The sequence below is a fragment of the Zeus faber genome (assembly GCF_960531495.2).
Source record: "Zeus faber genome assembly, chromosome: 6".
Lineage (NCBI taxonomy): Eukaryota > Metazoa > Chordata > Actinopteri > Zeiformes > Zeidae > Zeus > Zeus faber.
In genome coordinates, this window is record NC_137201.1 from 17,786,945 (window position 1) to 17,807,178 (window position 20,234).

General features: G+C 46.8%; 1 protein-coding gene across 1 annotated transcript in view; it reads left to right on the plus strand.

Annotated features, from left to right (window-relative positions):
• wwox (WW domain containing oxidoreductase) overlaps nt 1-20,234 on the plus strand; it is a 147,094-nt gene that overhangs the window by 41,187 nt on the left and 85,673 nt on the right. The window contains exons 6-8 of the mRNA XM_080003136.1: nt 969-1,057; nt 7,099-7,284; nt 10,002-10,266. Of these exons, the coding sequence (XP_079859262.1) occupies nt 969-1,057; nt 7,099-7,284; nt 10,002-10,266 (540 nt within the window). The remainder of the gene's footprint in view (nt 1-968; nt 1,058-7,098; nt 7,285-10,001; nt 10,267-20,234) is intronic.

Here is a 20,234-nt window from a genome sequence, read left to right on the forward strand (position 1 = left end):
GAGTGGAACACTGAACACTCTTCCGGGGCGTAATGTGAGCTGACAGTGTTCCTTTGGGGACGGCGGCGGGACAAAACGGGATAGGGAGCGCTGGGAATAACCGCTGTTCCCAGACCCATATCTCAGCCTCCCGGAAATCACGGGAACAATATCACACACTCTGAGGGGCTGGCTCTAATGGAGTGTAAGAGAGGAGCGGTCCGAGCAGCGGAGCGCGGCGCGTCTCGGTTCACGCTCCGAACGCTCGGGCAAGCGCCGAGGTCCCACGCGCGCTCATATTTCATGCTGGAACAGAACGTAGCATGTGTGCCGGTGGGGTCCAGCCTGATTGAAAAATGGAGGGCGCAATCAAAGCGGATGCAGAGGCATCGGCAGCTGGACAAATGGATGAGCCTGACCTGAGGTGTGGGTTTCTTTTAAGGAGCCTCGTTTCTTATATGTTAAGCCTTTGCGTATCTCCACCTGGGCCTCTGTCGTACAGCCGCTTGCTATAGGATGATGAATATTTCTCTCCCCTCAGCGTGTAAATGCAGTTATGCATTCAATTCTTAAGTCATTTATCTTTCCACGCTCTTCTCTCACCGTTTCCCTGTCTCTCAACATATGGTGGGAGAGGAAGCACGCACGCACGCACACACACGCACGCACGCACGCACGCACGCACACGCACACACACACAAGTGCACACACGCTGAGAGGTAGAAATTGGAAGTTGTTGAGTCTTTCACGACCATATGACCGCATGTCACAACTTGTTACTGTGATGGAACCCTGTCATCGCTGTTGCGTTCTGGACACAAGCTCACACGCTGTACCTTCTACAGTTATTATGAATACATACTGGCCCAGGTCCGTCCTCATTTTTGCAACGGTGATGATGACCATAACCGTTTATGTGATGATCATGCTCCTCTCAGAAGCACTTCTGACACGTTTTGGGTTTTGTTTTTTTCTTTGTTTTTCTCCAGCACAAAGCCAGAGTTGAGGCCATGATGTGTGACCTGGCCTCCTTCCGCAGTATCAAGGAATTTGCGGAATCTTTCAAGGCCAAGAAATTGTGAGTACACAGAACCTACTTCAAAGTGCCAGTGGCATTTTTATTTTTATTTTTATTTCTCCCAGGCGACTCAAGATGTTTAATCTCAAAGGTATAACAAAGAATGAGGAGGTTTGTCTATTGTGAGCCTCACAGGTGATTTGTCAGAGGAGGCAACTGTAGCCGTGGACGGCTATGTTTTATGAGACCACTCTTTTCTCTCCCACAGTCTTCCTGGCAAAGGGAGAGTTGCAGAGCTGACCTTTGACCTCTTGAGCTTCAACAGCTTTTGGATCAATAACATAGCAGCAGATCCAACTCCATGTCTAAAATTTTTATTTTTCTTTGTGAGGCCGAGGCCAACTCTCTGGTCACGCAAGTCCAGTCAGAGCTGGCACGGGCCTCTCGTAGCCCATTTCATTACCGGAGAAAATAAATACTGGAAGCCTGAATGAAAGGAAGGAAGACTTAAAGACTCACAGCCCAAACAAAAATTAACAGCGGGGCGAACTCACAAAAAGGATTGCGCGACTTTTGCAGCCGCTAAACCTGCACGAATAAGACAAAAAGAAACCGTGTGATTCCCAAGCGCCCTCAAAGGTAAAATGCACCACTAACTGCGCTGCCAAGCATATAGAGTCTATTTGCATCTATTTAAATGAGGTAATATGCAAACATATGACGCAAAATTTGCCCCTTTCTATGCAAATGATCCTCATTGCAAAAAAATATGTCTAATTCACAAACACCAGCACTAATAGCAGCACGCATTTAGAGTTAAAATGATCAGCGTCTATACAGAGTTGTGGGTACCCGAAGCGCTTTTATAAGGGGCGTCCCCTTTGAGTGATAAACGACGCCATCTTCTTTTACGGTCTGAAGGTGTGCGTTTGGAAACACCAACAGCACATTTATTTCTTCTTCCCTCTGCCATTGTCCTGCCTCCTGTGTTCTTGGCACAAAGCCAAAGCCAAGCCATTTATACTTTGCCACATGGGTAATTGCAGTCAAATGCAAAACATAGGGAAATTGCACTCAGCTGCGAAACTTTAAGGGCGTGTTTGCGCCGTATCTTTTGTGAATCGGACCTTGAGACGGGGGCAGATAGCGGTTCCAGGTGGTGTGCAACTCACGGTGCTGTCAGCAGCCGCAATTCATTCTTTGTGAATTTGTCCCAGAGAGTAAACCAGAACCGAAGTGGGTTTGGCTCTTCTTTCTCAGTCTTAATGGAGGCAGGTTGCCATACACGGTTCTCATCAACATTAATTCGCACACACATGTTGCTGTAAGGACATCTTTTCAGTCACTGATGGACACCATATGGTCATCGCTCCAGGAGTCAATATGTGTGTATTTAATTGCGTCTGCTCGTTTGACATTGGTTGTACAGACTTAACAGACGTTGTCGCCCTTATTTTGCAGTGGTCAGCTCATATGGCATGTGTCTTGTTTTTCCCTTGCTGGGCACACTTTTGCTATTTTGGGGTCATCTGTCCTGTCATCCTCGCCACTCATCCACTTGCAGGTCTGGACAGGCGTGCCCGTGTGTGTGTGTGTGTGTGCGTGTGTGTGTGTGTGTGTGTGTGCGTGTGCGCGTGCGCGTGTGCGTGATGGTGTCAAGGGAAGCCCTTTGGGAGAGGCAGGGCAGTCATTGCCAATGGCAGCCCTGGGGCAGGGTATGGCCATCCAGGGCATAGGTCTTGGGCCACAGCCAAACCTCACGGTGGCTTCCCTAACTGCATGCTCTGTAGCTCGCTCCCCTATCCCTTCACCTCCATATCCCATCCCTGTCTCCATCCACACTTCAACACACTTCCAGTGTGCCCAACAATACATACAGGCACATACGTTTTTTTTTTCAATGTTTAATCTATTATGTTTCTCTCTTTGGATATGGACCCCTATCAAGCCCTAACGACTTCTATCTTCTTTGCTTTCATTTCCCCTTCCCTTTTTTTTGCCTCACTATTTTGGCAAGGTTGTATTTCTTCATTAGTTATACTGTTTGGGGAGTGGGGAGTTGGGCAGGAGGGGCTGGGGAGGGGGTGTCCCGCGGGACGTCAGAGTACATTAATTCTCATCAGAAGGCGAGCAGAGCAGAGTGGAGGCTGGGAGCTCTGAGCTGTGAATGGCACTGGGCAGCTGTCTGAGTCTACCACCACTCTATTACTGCACGTATGTCTTCAGGCATAGAACGCACGCACACACACACACACACACACACACACACACACACACACACACACACACACACACACACACACACACACACACACACACACACACACACACACACACACACACACACACACTCTTATTCCCATTAGTATATTTGTATACACATGCACATACAGACACGGACAATAATAGAAATATGTGCACAGACTCACTCGCAGGGCTGTCTTTGAGTACACACACACACACACACACACACATAGTAATGCTCCCACAGCGTGTCATTGACAGGTGAAATGTAATCAGAGCCTTTTTCTTTCCTGCTCTCGTTTCTCACTCCCCTGCTTTTAAGTGCTTTAGTCAGTGGCTTTCACGCTGCTTTGTGTTCCATTGACCCTGATTCTGCTTTAATTGCCTGTCCTTTGAAATGAAATTACCTGGATATTGATATTGTTGAATGCAATGCAATTTCATTGGGGTGTTAGTGATGGAGAACAGCACCGACACACTGCTCCTAATGTACTTTCCACTAATTAACACGTGCTATTCATCTTTTGTCCGGGCTTTCCCTCCGTTTGTGGGATCACTTATCCTATTATCATTTTAGAAGTGTTAGAGGTGTTTCATGTGATCCACATAAAGAGATGCATGTCAGATCGAATGAGCTTACCGTTCCCATTGCTCTCTAATAATGGCGTGTGCTTGATGTTGAGATGCCAGTTCATCGATGCTTCTTTGCAATTACATACTAGTCTTTGAGGTTTTATACTTATCAGTTTGTTTTGCGTGTGTGTGTGTGTGTGTGGGTGTGGGTGTGTGTGGCTGTGTGTGTGTGGGTGGGTGTGTGTGTGTGTGTGTGTGCGCGCACAACTGTGCACATGCATGTGTGCAGATGTACATGGGTTGCTGGTGCCCAGCATTTACCTTTTTGGCCAATAAAGTGCGGTGTTAATGAGCATTGGTCTGAACCCAGCTCACAGGCAATCTCTTCCTGCTGGCCCACATTATCACAGAGGTCAGGAGTCACGCCCGCGGGGTGTTATTTAAAGTAAATATACAAACCTGTGTCTCCCTGTTTGGTTGTTAACGTCCTGGTTTGTACAGCGCTGAGATTGCACACCACTCAGGCCGCCATGTGAGGTCTTAATGTGGACTGTGGGACCACGGCGGGCAGCAATAGGCCTATTAAAGACATTCATTAGACCTGTGCTTATGAGAGAGGGACTAGCTTGTGGGCAGTTGAATTAACAGGCCTTTTACATTACAAGCAGACTCACCGGAGACCAGTCTGGGCTGGTTGGGAAATCTCTCTGCTGGTTGGCTCGCAGACAGTTTGAGCCAACTTTGAGTTTTTCCTCACAAATGATTAGAGGAAGAATTTGTTTTCCCCTCTTATGCTTTTGGACAACTTTCTGTCTTGGCAATTTAGGCATAAAGGGCAAAGACTCAATTAAATTTTTTGATTCAATTTTAAGATTATCTTTAAACAACTGGCAGACTTAAAGCAACAGTATGTGACATTTGGTATTTGCGCACCAACACTTTCTGAGTGCAATTGCACTTTTACACAAGTGTCGTTAAACTTGGTCCGGTTTTACCGGACAAAAGTTTGAACCTTATCGGTCACGTTTCGATAACAGTCAATGTTACAAACGCAAATGTAATGTACACCTAGGTTACAGCGGCCCTTGCACGGATCTCGCCGCTTCCTGTAGCCAGCGAACACTCCCCACGGCCCTAGGGGAGCTGCGGCGAGGGATGGGGCCCCCTGCTACCGGTGTAGGTACCAGATTTGCTCGGCCTGGCAAATCAGCTCGCGTGCATGGCAGAAGGTGCAAAAACCCTGTGGCGCAATGAAAGTGAGGGCCGGAGTGCGCCGGCCGAGGTGCAGGTGCCAGGCTCACTATTGGCCTCATCCACGCCGTCTGGGAGATGGAGCAACTACGGTTTGTATGAGCATTATTACTGGACATTTTGAAGGGCAAGTTTACAAATTATTGTTTTAGTTCATTTTTACCGGGCAAAAAAACTGTAATTACCGGAGCCAAACATCAAGGAAGTGACGTAGTGCCGTAAAGTGTAACGCACTTTTCCCGCGGTTTCGAACAGAAGTTCCATACTGCAAGAACGGGTGGTGGGGGAAATGAAAGAGGTGCCATTCTCCATATTACAAGTCAGTGTACCATCAAAATCATCTGAAGCTGTTATTTTAAGGTAAAAAAAAAAAAGTTACATGGCGTCGCTTTAAAGGATTAAAAGCTGTGTTCATAATTTGTCTTCAGGGTGCCACGATGCAGCTTCTAGCCCAAAGGTGTGCTATCGAAGGGTTCTCAATGTGGGTTCCGGGGACTCCACAGGGGTCCTTCAAGAGGTCCCGGGAGGTCCCAGGACATTAGCACCAGTAGAGAATGTCCATTAATTGTTGTTTCATTATCACCTTCCTAGCTATAGTATTAAAAAGTATGGAGTTTTGGACTAAATCATATTGAACAATAAAAATCTTCTCTTGGTGTCCCAGAGACTAAATCTAATCAAAAAGGGTCCATGGCCGAATGTGTATCCAATATTTTGGATACCCAATGCAATACAATTGATATTAAAATGTTAAGATTTACATCTCTATAAGTCAGAGAAGCATGTCTGAAAACAACCAATACTTCCTTGTACAACAACCTAAAACTGAAGCTGGTATTCTCAAAATGATGCCATTTAATTTGTGGCTGGTGTCGTGTGCAGTTAAATTGCAAATCAAAGTAATTATTTATTATTTCTTGCAAAGACTCAGAGCTAGTCTGCTTAACCTAGTTGTATTTGGGGTGTAAATTTAAATACCTCTTTGCTGGAGTATGTTGTGTCGATAATGTGCTGATGTGGGCGTTCTGTAGTTGCTCTAAGTTGACTTGTGACTTGCTTTGTGCTCTTTAATGAACCCTGTGTGTTCGGAGGCCTGAAGGTGATCGTACAGTACACTCCTCTCTAATAGCATGGGATGGCTCATTATAGCGAGGCATAACAATTCACACATTAATTTTCCAGCATCCAGTTTTTAATTAATCCAGTAGGCAGTCTTAAACACAGGGTACACAAATTGCCTTCGGCCTCATAATTAATTCTAATGGAAGAAATTGAAAATTGGTGGTGTGTGTTTGGATTGTTCGGCTCTGCTACCATGGCTTTGAGCTCTCTGGAGCGTCGCTATCACCGACAAGGATCTCTCACCGCACTGACCAATCCCGGAATCTCCGTTCACTTGCACGTGAGCAGGGAAACATTTTAAATGGGAGTCCTCTGGTTGTTTGGTGCAAGGGCGACCATGTGTCCTGTATCCATTTGTTTCGTAAAGCCTATGCTTTCTCACGGGCTCATGAATCAAGTCAGCTTCCAGAGTCTATTTCATACCCCCCACCCCCCATCTTGGTGCGCCTTGTGTAGGATTTGGCGGTCACTGTCACACTGAGCTACCATCGTCTTAACCCTGCCACCCCCCATCCCTAAAAAAAGCTTTAAGATCACTGTTCAGAGTGTTGTTTTCCTTGGCTGCTGGCCAGCGCTCTTCAGTATCTACAGTACCTGTCAGGCCCTGGGGGGGTTGCAGAGGAAACCTCTGTATCATATCAGTATTACCGTGGCTGTGTCTCTCTGGGCCTCTGAGGTCTGCTGCAAGGATAACCCACTGGAACAGGACACCCCACTTCCTCTCTGCCCTCCTTCCACTCTCCCCCTTCTTTTATTCCTCCTCTATCTCCTTCCTCCATCACGGCCTATAATGTCATGAACAGACCCCTCGTGCTACGTGGGCTTCGTGTTTGTGTTTCACTATTGGATCAACAGGGCATACTCCTTCACTTTAACATGTCACCCCCCCCCCCCCCCCCCCCTCTCTGCAGACCCCTGCATATCCTGGTGTGCAATGCGGCGGTGTGCACGCAGCCGTGGCGATTGACAGAGGACGGCCTGGAGTCCACCTTCCAGATCTGTCACCTCGGCCATTTCCTGCTGGTGCAGTGCCTTCAGGAGGTGCTTCGGCGCTCAGCTCCCGCCCGCGTTGTGGTGGTCTCTTCAGAATCCCACAGGTACGGTACTGTATACCTTTTGTCTCCAAAATAAAGTTGGATATAAATGAGGAACATTTGCCTGCGACACAATCCTATGTGCCCACGTGCCTAAACCCGCTTGGCATCCAGGTAACCTGGCCTAAACCTTTGATTCAAACAACACATCTTGGCAGTGTTGTTTCCATGGTCTAGCCTTTAAGCTGTACACAGTCACATCATCGCTTTATTTGTACCTGTATCTCCTTATCAATTCAGCAATTTTAGACTCACGCTCCTGGACCTTAAGCACTACTGGCCCCAAAGCAACCCTACTGCCTCCATGAAGTGTAGCGCTCCAGTCATGCGGTGACAGCCGCTACGTTGGCTAGTTTCCCTCTATGGACTGATAGATCAGACTCACTGTATGTTGTCAAACACGACAGCCTCACTCACTGGAACCTCATTTCCCCCCCCCCTCCCGTGTGCTGTCAGCCCGCATTAAACATATCATCAACATGATGGATGAACTTATCAACTAAAATTTCCTTTCATCACATTCCTGCTCCTGTCTCTGACCCCCTGACTCAGCCCCTTCCCTCCCCTCTCGCTCTCTCTCCCTCTTCACAATCTGTTTTCTCCATCTATCTCCTTAAGCAGCGCTGCTCTATTGGCCAGCTTCTGTTTTGCCCATCATAGGGTAGACAGGCATGAGATCTTATAGTTTTTCATTTTTCCGCAAACCCACGGGCCATGTTTTTTAGAGGCAGAGAGCATGTGCGTATTATGTCTAGAGGACATTGATCTTTGCCTCAGTCAGTTAGGCAGCCAATCAAAGTGATTGATTAGAGCTGGGCAGAGCTGACCTGAGACAAGGAGAACAGAGGCAGAGTTATTCTAGCAGATCAAACACAACAGTTGCTCTATGAGTTATGTTATACACCCTGCCATGCATGAGAGGACGGGGCAGCGTAGGTGTCTGTCTGGCAGTCATACTCACGGGGCTCACAGCATATTACATGTCGTGGAAAAAGAAAAAGCGAGAGTTTGCAAGAGTAGAAAAATCAAATAAGAGGAGAACAGCAGATGTCATTAAGTGAGTATTGACAATATGTGATTGATGCAAGACCTGCTTACACGGTAAAAAAAGACTGCAACAAAGTGCATCCTGCACAACTTGTTATTCCGGTGGCGTAGTCGCTTTGGGGCCGCTGTTAGAGTAGCCGTAATGTCTAGGGTCGTAATGTACGGCAAGGCCACGGCTGGCCAGGTATTCCCACTGTGCACCGTCACATCTTTATTTCGCCTCTTGCCTCCTCCCTCCTTTCTCCTTTCCTTCTGCCTCACCACCACACTGTCCTCTGCTCTCAGCGGTGGCCTCAGCCTCATCAAACAGGGGCTTAGGGAGGACCAGAGAGAGTCGGTTACACACCGACGCGGAAAAGAAAGGCTGGAAAAAGAGTGGAAATAGACAATATCTCATATTACATCTTCCATTCTGTCCACCTCATTCCAGACCTATATTACATCTAGTGAAGTCTGTTTCCTTTTTTGTTTGTGTCCTACTTTCACTTTCCTCCACCGTTTCCTGTTTATTCACTTAGTCTCCCTTCACAAGCGGCATTGTGACCCCTGACCCCACGGCATATTGTATTCCCTAAGCCGCTTGTCCAGCGGTAAAGCACTGACCTGTAAGGGACAGGGTGAGGAGAGATCGACGCATGGTTAATGGCTGGACACTTTATCAGTTGCCAACACAGAGGCTTACCGTGGAATTGGTCCATTCTGGTGTATTTCGCTCGGCCACTGCATCCGCTCTGGTCAAACAAGAGACGATAACATCCCTAAATAAATTACCTTTGGTGGATCGAGGCTGCGAAATCCCCCTCACCGCTTTCATGAAGAGATAGGACGCTATTTCATGAACTAAATCTGTGATTCTTGTGAGTCTTTATATGTTTAGTTGAACTTTTTACACGTCCTAAAAGACAATGAAACTATAGTATAGTTATGTGGAGCTCGGTTCAAGTTGCGGCGTGCCATTTTAACAGCGTTTTAACTTGGATGGAAAAAAAAAAAAAGCAAAAAAACAACAGCCTGCTTTTGGCATTTAGGGAATTGATTTATCAACCTCCTACTTGCTGAAGTTGTTATGAAGTTGAAGCACATGAAATGGAAAAGCCTGCAGATGTTGTAATTTAGCCGAGCAAGGATGTCGCGGGAGGCGACAGTAAACAAGAGGCAGCTAGCTTGTAAAATCAGAACAAGGAAACCAGGTGACATTTTGATTGGTTGTTTTCTAATGACTGGGTTAATATGTAGAATGTGTTCCGCCGGTTTGCTGTCTGGGGCCCCAGCAGCTCATATGCATGCACACACTAACACACACACACACACACACACACACACACACACACACACACACACACACACACACACACACACACACACACACACACACACACACACACACACACACACACACACACACACACACACACTGATGGGGGAGGGGGTGAAGTTTCATTGTGATGTTATTGTGTGACTGCTTAACACAAGGAGTTGTGTAATGTTTAAGGGGCCTTGTCAAACATCTGGAGTTTAACAGCTCTGTCTCAGGCAATTAAAGAACATCATGTCACGCCTTTGATTTGTATGCAGCCGGCACTGTGCATCTGCCCTGTAGAACGGCCACGCTTGCACGCACACACATACATACGTACATCAGGCTGACTCACGATTAGGGACCCGTTCCTCAGGTTCACGGACCTGGCGGACTCCTGCGGCGAGGTGGACCTGGCCCTGCTGTCTCCTTCACAGAGGGACTACTGGTCCATGCTGGCGTACAACCGCGCCAAACTCTGCAACATTCTCTTCAGCAAAGAGCTCCACCGCCGCCTCTCGCCTCACGGCGTCACCTCCAACGCCGTGCACCCGGGGAACATGATGTACACCGCCCTCCACCGCAGCTGGTGGCTGATGACCTTCCTGTTCACCCTGGCGAGGCCCTTCACCAAGTCCATGGTAAGAAGGAAGGTGGTCCCTGGAGGGAAGCAGGGCTGGGCCATACGTTGTTATAATATTGATATTCTGACACGACACGGGATATCCTATGGGATTATGGTAACTCTCATCAAACATAGATCAGATTTTATTTTATGAAAAGAATAACATTAAAGTTTAATTGTATTGACGTCTGCGTGACAGTAAAATAATGTGATTCTCTGAACATTGTTGACATTAGGCCACAAAAGACTGAAACCCGAAAACAAACAAAGAGCAATGTCTCTGTCTGTTGTGTTTGTAGCTGTTTTAATCAACGTCACTTCCTGCTTGGTTATAACAACCACATTACTAATGATGGATTCTCACATATTTCTTTTGCATAAAATATCCTATGAAAGCACAAAGAATCATCCCCAAAATATCATCAAATGAGTGATATTGAGGTATTCATCAAAAAAGGTTGTGGTTTGATTTTGTCAATATTGCCCAGCGCTCTGAGGAAGTTATAGTATTCAGATGTTTGATATGTTCAGTGCACCCCAAAACGAACAAACCAACAAAGTCGATTGCCTTGGGTTGGTTATTTTTCTCCATCATTATCAGTTTTCCCCGTTCTCTGATGACAGTTTCAGCTCGGAGAGGAAAACAAACCATGGGATATACATTAATCTGAGGCTCGGAAGTGACGCCACGCCTCCTTCCGTGGCCGTTGGGAGTCTCTCGTGTCCCTTACTCGGCGGCTGTGTTTGTCTTAGCGTGTTCTGGAAGAGAGGAGAGGAACAGGATGGACATGGAAAGGATCTGCTGATGGCAGTGAGGGGAGCCTGGCCTCCGCAGATAGAGATATTTTCTACAGTATGATGTCTTTTTTTTTTTTTTTTTTTTTTCTCTTCATCCTGTCAATGTTTATTTAACTCCGCCAGGCCGTTCCCTTCTCTTCTCACAGGGGGAAGGTGATATTCCAGATCCCATGCGCTGGGACGATACAGTTCCAGTGCTGCACTCTCACCACAAACTTCCCGTCAGGAGAATCTATCACAATATGTTTTTCGATGCGTTATCTTCAGATTTAAGTCGTAAGTGAGTCGGCCCGATAGCGGTGGTTTGTCTTGAGTTGTGAGATAAAGTAAAGCCATTGTAGCTTCACTTCTCGCTGCTTTACTCAGCACTTTCTACCACCGGACCCGCCTTTTATGTCCGTGCATGGGCAACATTTTGAAATCAGAAGGCGCAAGTTCGTTAGTACGTGAGTTTTTATGACCCCAAATAGCGTGGGAGAATTTCCCTCAACGTGTTGAGCATTGCCATTGAACATATGGCAATGGGCGAAGAAGGCCCTTTAATGGCTGCGACCGGGGTCTGCACCTTTGCTACATATCTTTCTTTTTCCTGTCCTTCTGAGGACATTTTATTTTTTTCTTATAACTGCTGTTGTTTTAAACACATATTATGGTGTGTCTGCTCCCCGGATGTTACTTCTAGCTCTGTTGTGTAACACACACTTTGTCTGTGTGCATTTGCATGTAGCCACACTATACATGTGCACACACTCACCATACAAGGTGTGTGTGTGTGTGTGTGTGTGTGTGCGTGTGCGTGTGCGCGTGCGCCCACATGTGTGCGAGACCAAGTAATGTGTACATGTGAGGCTGAGTCTTGCAAGCCATGTGCCTGCGGTTAACGTTCTCACATACTTCAGAAATGAACTATAAAACTCAACGCAGTGATTTATCATCTCCATCGTGTCCTCTGCTCTCTACCACTCCTCAATGGAAAGCACCTCTCTACCCTTTAGGCTCCATAGCCCCCTAATACATGCTTTAGTTTGACTATTACATCTTTCCATTAGCCACTCTCCTTTATCAATTTAGTGTTTGCACTGAAGGGAGAATGTCCTGCGCTGAAAGGCGGAGTGGAGGGGTTTTTAGTGGAGCGTTATTCGGATCCATCATGTTTGACAGACACAGGGCCTCGGGCAGCCATTTGTCTCCTCTCTATCTGACGTCGTGTGAGAGATGAGATGAAGCCAAATGCCACGACGAGCGTATCCTCGAGTTGACTCTCTCCAAGCCTCATGCGTGTGAGTTTTCTTCCTGGGCATTCTTCTTTCCCTTTTACCTTTTTTTTCGTTTTTGGCACAACTTTTCCGTCGTCGGCCTTTGTTTTGAACTCTCAAATGAAACCCGCGGCAAGTTTATGAAGATGGACCGAAAACAGTAAAACATGCACTTTTTAATCAACTGATTGAGGAGCGTGCCTTGGAGTGGGAGATGCCTCTGCGAGGGGGCGAGAGGGCGGTGCCGTTTTGGACTTGTGAGCACCACGATTAGCAGTAGCGGCTTTTCCTTCCGTAAGGGGGCAGTGGCTTTTCTACATGTGGTTAATTAAAACCGGTGTAGATGTTTGTAAATATTAAAGGACAAAGCTAGATCTCGTAATTAAATTCTGTCTTGCTGACACGGCGATTAGCGTCGCTAACGTGTGTGTCTGATAAAGGAGACACATACACACACACACACACACACACACACACACACACACACACACACACACACACACACACACACACACACACACACACACACACACACACCCAGTACACATGCACGCGCTCAGGCACATCCTTAAGCTGAACATTTGCTCTTATTTAAATCTGAGCTTGATAAGGCCCCTGAACGTGTATCCTCTTTAGAACCCCGCTCCTCACTCCTTCTGCCCCCACATTAAGGGCTTAATAAAACAGTGATATTATTTCAGTTATTGGTTGCGGGAATACAAAGATGCTATCGCTTTAATTGCTTGCGTACGCTTCCGGGATCCATGGAGATTGTTCTGGGATGCAAACATAAGCAGAATGTGGGCTGCAAAAAAAACAATCCTAGAGCCCCCGTGTGTCTTCTTGCACAAATAACCTGCCTCTCATTTAAAACAGCACTGTGATTTATAGGAGCCGATGTGAAGTGATCTACAGGAAGTCTACACACTTACATACGCACCCTTACGGGAAACGCACACACGCATTCACAATATGGAGAATATCAAAACATCTGGAGCTACATGTGGGCCCAAATTTGTATTTGATTATTTAAATAGAAGTAAAATCATATATATATATATATCTCATAGGGCATATCCCACTCTTCCATTGATGCACAGAGCAGATTCCATTTTGCTGAGGCATCTATAAAGAGCCATGACATTTTAATCAGCCAAACTATCTTCTACTAACATCATGTTCCCCTCCCTGTGCCTTGATCTGCTTATCAGAGATTGCGCGGCGAGGCCCGTCTCTCCTGTTCTTTTAATTCAGCGTGTTTAGAGTGGGAGTTTTCCCTCTGTCCTTTAGCGCCATTATCAGTGTCAAATCTGGCTTGCAGTCTTATGGTGTGTGTGTGTGTGTGTGTGTGTGTGTGTGTGTGTGTGTGTGTGTGTGTGTGTGTGTGTGTGTGTGTGTGTGTGTGTGTGTGTGTGTGTGGTGCACGAGCATGTACGAGAAAGTGGAGAGCGAAGGAAACATAGAAAGAAAAAAGAGACGGGCAAACACGACACTTATTGCAGCGCTAGGATTTGATTGCAGCAGGCAAGTGGAGCTGAGCAGATCCTTCACAGCATCTTTAGCTTTATTAAAAAAACAAAACAAAAAAAACGCCGCTGCCGCCCGATTGTCGGCAGTGTTGTACCGCCTTACCAACTTTGTTTTTTAAACATGTCTCAACTTGTTTACACAGACACAAAAAGAAACTTATGTCCCACCCTAATTTGTGGCTGAATGTCTGCTTGGCTAAACACATTATCTTGTCACTGTCTCGTAGACTGTCGCGCCGTGAATCGTGACATTTCGCTGACCAACTGATTGCTCCCTCCAGATCGATGCCCCCTCAGGCTCTGATCCACTGGCATTAGCTGCACCTTTTATATCTTTACTCGCACTATAGGCAAGTGATTGTGTTGAGCTGAATGGAGATCAACGTGGCCACCGGCTCCAGTACTTCATCCACAGCTCTACCAGTTAAATAGAAGGACGTGATGGAGGAGGAGGGGGAGGGGGGTTGTCTGCAGTGGCCTAAGGGGGGCTTCTCCAGTCCAATCAGGCACCGTGGTTCCTCCAGGGGGTGATTTCATCAGCGCTCTCCCCTAGTCTCGCGCTCCTCAGCGTTTTAGCGCTGAGGAGCGATTATTTTACTCGGGATTGTGCCTCGGGCGCCAGCCCACCTTTTTACATATGCACAAGCTGAACTTTTGACCAGGCCTCAGCACTCGGTGGCGTATTAGACGAACGCTTGTTCGATTTGGGAGAAGTGGGACCGCCGCTTTGCCCGCTGTGTCTTGGAGAACATCGCGGGTTAACCCAAGAGACGGTGGAAAATTGAAAAAAACGGCAACAAAAAAAAGTATGGTTGGGAGGGAGGGTGGTGTTTACGTCTGCACCCCAGCCACTGTCACTTGTGTCTGTTCTTTATCGGTTTCCCTCCTGCAGCCAGATATAAGGTCAGGTGCTGTAATCTGCTATTTGCTGGAACGCACCGACACAAGGGATCTGCTAGACACCTGTGTGTGTGTGTGTGTGCACGCACCATTGCTCCTATTTGTGTTTTTGTTGTGCTTACCCATGTGGAACTGCAGCGGGGCAGAGGTCCCAATCTCCCCCTGAGCCTACGTGGGTTTATATGAGCGGCGAGCTCCCTGTAATAGAGTAACTGTAATAGAGTCCTTTTGGGTGATTAGGAACTACACAGGCGGGGGTCAGCTCCAAACAGATTGGAGATGTAGTTGCTGTACGCACGGCAACACATTCTGCACAATGCTCATTAGATGTAGATTGAAAACCCAGATCATCAATGTATCAGCAATCTGATGAAGTACGTTTTCAAGTTGAAATAATAAAAAAATAACTGAATATTCAAGAGGGTGCAAGGAAGAGAGTGGGAGGGAAAACATATTTTAGTGGGTGAGGGTGTGAGAGAGATAAAGGGAGGGAGAGACAGAAGAGAGATGGTGTGGGGATAGATAAAAGCATACAATCCCATTTGGCTCTATTGACATGTGTGTTCCTGCCCAATCCTGTTACTGGGATTATTGTCCATGGAGATACCATTTCATTAAAGAAAAAACACACACATAGGAACACTCACTTACTTACTTACTTACTTACTTACTTACTTACTTACTTACTTACTTACACACACACACACACACACACACACACACACACACACACACACACACACGCACACACACACACACACACACACCCGCACACACACACACACACACACGGTGAGTGAATAGAGATGGCCCCGGGCCTGGTTATGTGGTCCATTGCACAGGGAAACTGTGTAAATGGTTTATTTTGGATGAGTTGATGTGATGGAGAGCGTGTCTCGATCAATAAAGAACTAATCAAATGCTGACAGTCTACTTCCAGGCCAGGCACTCGCCACTGCTCACCACACAGCGCAGAGGACACTTTATAACACAGTATTTATGTTACGGGGCTATTTTGAGATATTTGCAACAATATAAATGGGCATTTTTAAAACCGCGTACGAACAATCCTGTGTCTTGTTCCAGCAGTTCGCTCTGTTTGACGGTGCAGTGGCGAGGCCTCTCCTGCCAGGACAAGGTGTCTGTGTCCATAAGAGAACGTGTTCAAAAAGAACACATTCCTTTTTTTCTTTTTTTTTTTTTTATTATTATTTTTTTTAAACACGTTCTCTCAGACGCAAAATGTTAGCTCAGCCCCCCACCCTCCCCATTATATCCTTGCTGTTTGTACAGCCCCAGACACCTCAGGGAGACCATTAGGATGTCTCCCCAGCCGGGCAGGCTCCGTGTCTGGGCTGAGCCTGAGCCCAGACACCGGGCTAAATTACTGCAGAGCCGCAGGTCAGGCCTGGCTAGACCCCTCCAACACCCCCACCCGTTGCCACGGGACCGTCGGTCTTAATAGGTGGGATCACATCGGGCCAAAGAGCTGAAACTCCAACCGGGCCCTAAAAAAAGACACCCGTACGTTCCATTTCCTTCCAAACTGCACCTCCTCACCCTCCTGCTTTCCCGTGAGCCCCGGAGGAGCAGTAACAGGGAACGTATCACCACCCTGCCTCCAATGCCGGCCCACCCCCCCACCCCACCCCCTTCTTTTTTGTTGTTGTGACACAGCACTGATGGACTATTTTTCAAATTGATTTCAAAAATGTACATAAGCAGCCGATCCCCTAGCCCAGATTACCTATTGATTTTTAATATGAAAAGCTCATTATATAAGCAGGAACTGCAACACAAAAAGCTAGCCAACCTTTGCATAAATCCTTTAATTGAATTTCCAGAGCCCGTGGTTCTACATTTTTTAATTAAATCCATTTCTTTTTTTAAGGGTTGCTGTGTAATTTGCATGCTGTGAAGTGGGTGCTGTCCCAGATAAAGTGCCATTGATCCTTATTAAGGCTCACCTCTGGGCTCGCTGAAAACCAACCGCAGAAATTAAATGTGCTCATGGTGCATACACTTATTGCCCGCATGATAGGATTAGAGGGAGAGAGGGAGAAAGAAAGGAGGGGGGTAGAGATGGGGAGAGAGGGAGTGGCGGGGTAACAGGGGGGGAAATAGTGTGTGTGTGCGGGGGAATTATTAATGGTTGTTCATATTAACGTAATATTTCACCTTTCCTTCTCGGGGGTGAGCTTATGAAGAGCTTGTTTATAAATACTGCTTGGCCTGGGTGTTGCCTACATTTCTCATTAAACCCGCTCCCATATAATGTCGGCCTGTCCCCGGGGTGTTGTTATGTCACCATGATGTCAGGTAGATTTACCTGACGTTATGTCAGGTTGTTGTTTTTTTTTTTTTTTTCATTTATTTATATTTTTTACTTTTTTTGAAACACGGTTGATTGTCACCATGGCTGCTGCCAGGGCTGTAAACATTACGTCCTCCATTCGCCAATAAAAAAACCCTCTGAAATGGGGATTCTGGTGCAGACAGGAAAATCCGCTCTCACGATATCAGCTGTTTCATAAAGTCTTCGGTGTCTGAAATTGGTATTGTCATTGATCCCCATTATCAGCAGGGCATAGATTTGGCAAAGGAGAGTGTTTAATTGTCTGTTTAGCGATGCGTCCTGGATCGCCGGCGTCGTCTTGCGAGCTAGTAAAGCAGGCCTCTCCTTTCCTCCCTATCCTTTCTGCGTGTGGCTGTATGCAGACTGGAGTGAATCAATAGGGATTAACCTTTGACCCCCAGCCACATACTTATACCAGAATCGTCCCCGCTCACACATCTCTCATCAGTTTCACTTAAATGCTGCACCTCACTCAATAAGGTGCTGTGTGCGAATTCATGGCAAAGATGGAGAGGCTGCTCTCATGGAGCTCTCCTTCGTAAACACACACACACACACACACACACACACACACACGCATAGTGCGATGCACTCCACGTGGTCATGACGGAGAATTTCAAAGGAATCGGTCAAGAAAAACTCCACGACAGAAACAGATCCTCTGACTGATCCTTAAAAATCGGCATTCCAAAAAAATCAAAGCTCTGTAGGAAGGTATATCAAAAAGACAACTTTCACTTCTTTTCCTCCAGAGAGAACAGTTTTATGGTCGGACCCGAATGGAACCCTCAATTAAAAATCCACGCAAATGTGAATGGAAGTGTGTGAGAAAGGAAGTGTCTTTATTCAGTAACTACACCGCACGTCTAACTTCTCCCTCGTTTCCTCCGTCATCCTCCTGAGGTATCGACACACCCTGACTCTTCTGATGTATCTGTTGCGTATATGTGGAACATACATGTGTGCGTGCATGCATGCGCGCGCGTGTGTGTGTGTATGCATGTGCGTGTATGCATGTGCGTGTGAGTATGCGTGTGTGTGTGTGTGTGTGTGTGTGTGTGTGTGTGTGTGTGTGTGTGGGTGTGTGTGTGTGTGTGTGTGTGTGTGGTGCAGTGTCAGCAGGATGTGCTGCAGGTATTGACCCAGGCCTGTCCTCTGCTCTGACTGCTCTTGGCTCTTGTCCCTCACATGTCATCTCCTTTCTTTCTTTCTTTCTTTCTTTCTTTCTTTCTTTCTTTCTTTCTTTCTCTCTGTCTGTTTCACCCTCACTATATGTTTTCTCTCTTTTTGTTATGAGTAATAATCAAAGAGGACTCCTTAATTTTGTGTCTGCTCCCCAGACAGTGAGCACCGTAATAGGCAATAAATAAATAAATAATTGAGCTGACCACCATCAATGGCGGAAACCAAGCTGAAATCATTTTGAGGGAGCGCTATTGGAGAGCTCAGCTATGCATTTAGGCCACAGACAAGGTTTACATAATGCACATGTGATGCACATAGTGAATGAAGGGTGAAAGGTCAACGTGTTACATTGAGGAGGGTGCCTTTTCCCCTGCGACAGCTAAACATCAGTAAGGACCCCCACCAAAAACATGCACACAGCATCGTCTGACCAGCGATGGACATTTTGTACCAGGGAGGAAGGACAAGCCAAGATGGGTCACATTTCACCGGCCACCATCCAAAGCATGTGTGTGTATGCATGTGTTGTAGTGTGGTGTGTTGCGTGACAATTAAAGATTCTTCTTCTTCTTGTCGGAACAATAGGCCTATAATGCACTTTATCACTTTCAAATTCACCACAGAGTTATTCACACCCGCTCTAGTGTTAATGTTCTGTGTTTAAATGTCTTGTGAGATTATGTTGTTCTGGTCATTAGAACTACATGAAAAAGTTGTCGTAATCCAATCAATCAGATTTAAAACAGCGCAGGTCTGTTGGTGTCCTCCCTCCAAACCAAGCAACCCAATCACCCACCTACCCCTCAACCGACGCATTCACCAGCCAACCATCCAGTCCACCCACCCATCAAACCACCAACCATCCAAACCACCAACCCAACCAACCATCCAACCCACCAACGCAACCAACCATCCAACCCATCCACCCACAAACCCACCAACCAACCAACCAACCCACCAATCCACCAACAAACCACATACATTTACACACGCTTACAGCTTTCCAAATGTAGTAAGTGAAGCAGGTCATTCCATTAGTGGGGACCCCCTCTCCCCCCTCATGGGGTTGGTCCACTCTATGTGCTATTGATTGTGTTGCTGTTGCATGTTGTGCTCAATCATGTGTTCCATGTGTCTAGCCGTGTCCTCTCCCACCTGGCCCATTAGATTAGGCTCATGTATTCAGCCATTGATTAGTCATTACACTGGAGGACCTGATCAGCCAATCACCTACCTGGTTTGACTCTACTTGGCCTCTGAACCCCAGCTCGGCGGTCCGTCTCTGCAGCTGTAACGTGTTGAAAAAATGCGCGCCAACCCAGCTCACAGCTCTATCCGGGAGATCTTGTTCTGGGTTATTGTCGGGTTCATTGTTGTATGATTTTCAATAACGATATCACTTCCGCACGTTTTCTAATCACATGCAACAGAGAACTATAGATTATACTCTGTCACTGAGCATGCAACGCTATTCGGCTGTACGCCACATTGATCATAACATTTTGGCTAAATGAGTTTGTTGGTCTGGGTGCTGGAGTTGTCCTCAGCGAGGCCAGAGACAGACCTGCGGATAATCATTTTGAGGCCTGTCCCTATCCTAGATTTACAATGTGCTCATACCACTGTGACCCCTGCCTAACTTTTTAAGTATGATAAGTCCTAAGCAGAGAAGAGAAAGGTCAGCCAGGGAGCCGAGTGTCTCTCTCTCTCTCTCTCTACCCCCCCCCCCCCCCCGCCTGACCAGTCAATGTCAGGACAATCACCTTGAGAGCTGCGCTTAGGAAATAATAAGCCCCCCTCCCCTATCACCACCGACCCAACCCCCCTCTACCACCACCCATTCCTCCCCTCTCTCTCCAAACCCATTCCCCTTTGCGTCCCGCGCCTCCTTCCTGCACGATATTGAGTCTGTTTGTGAGGAATAGCTGTTTTAGGGACCAAGCCATTGATGTGTGTGTGT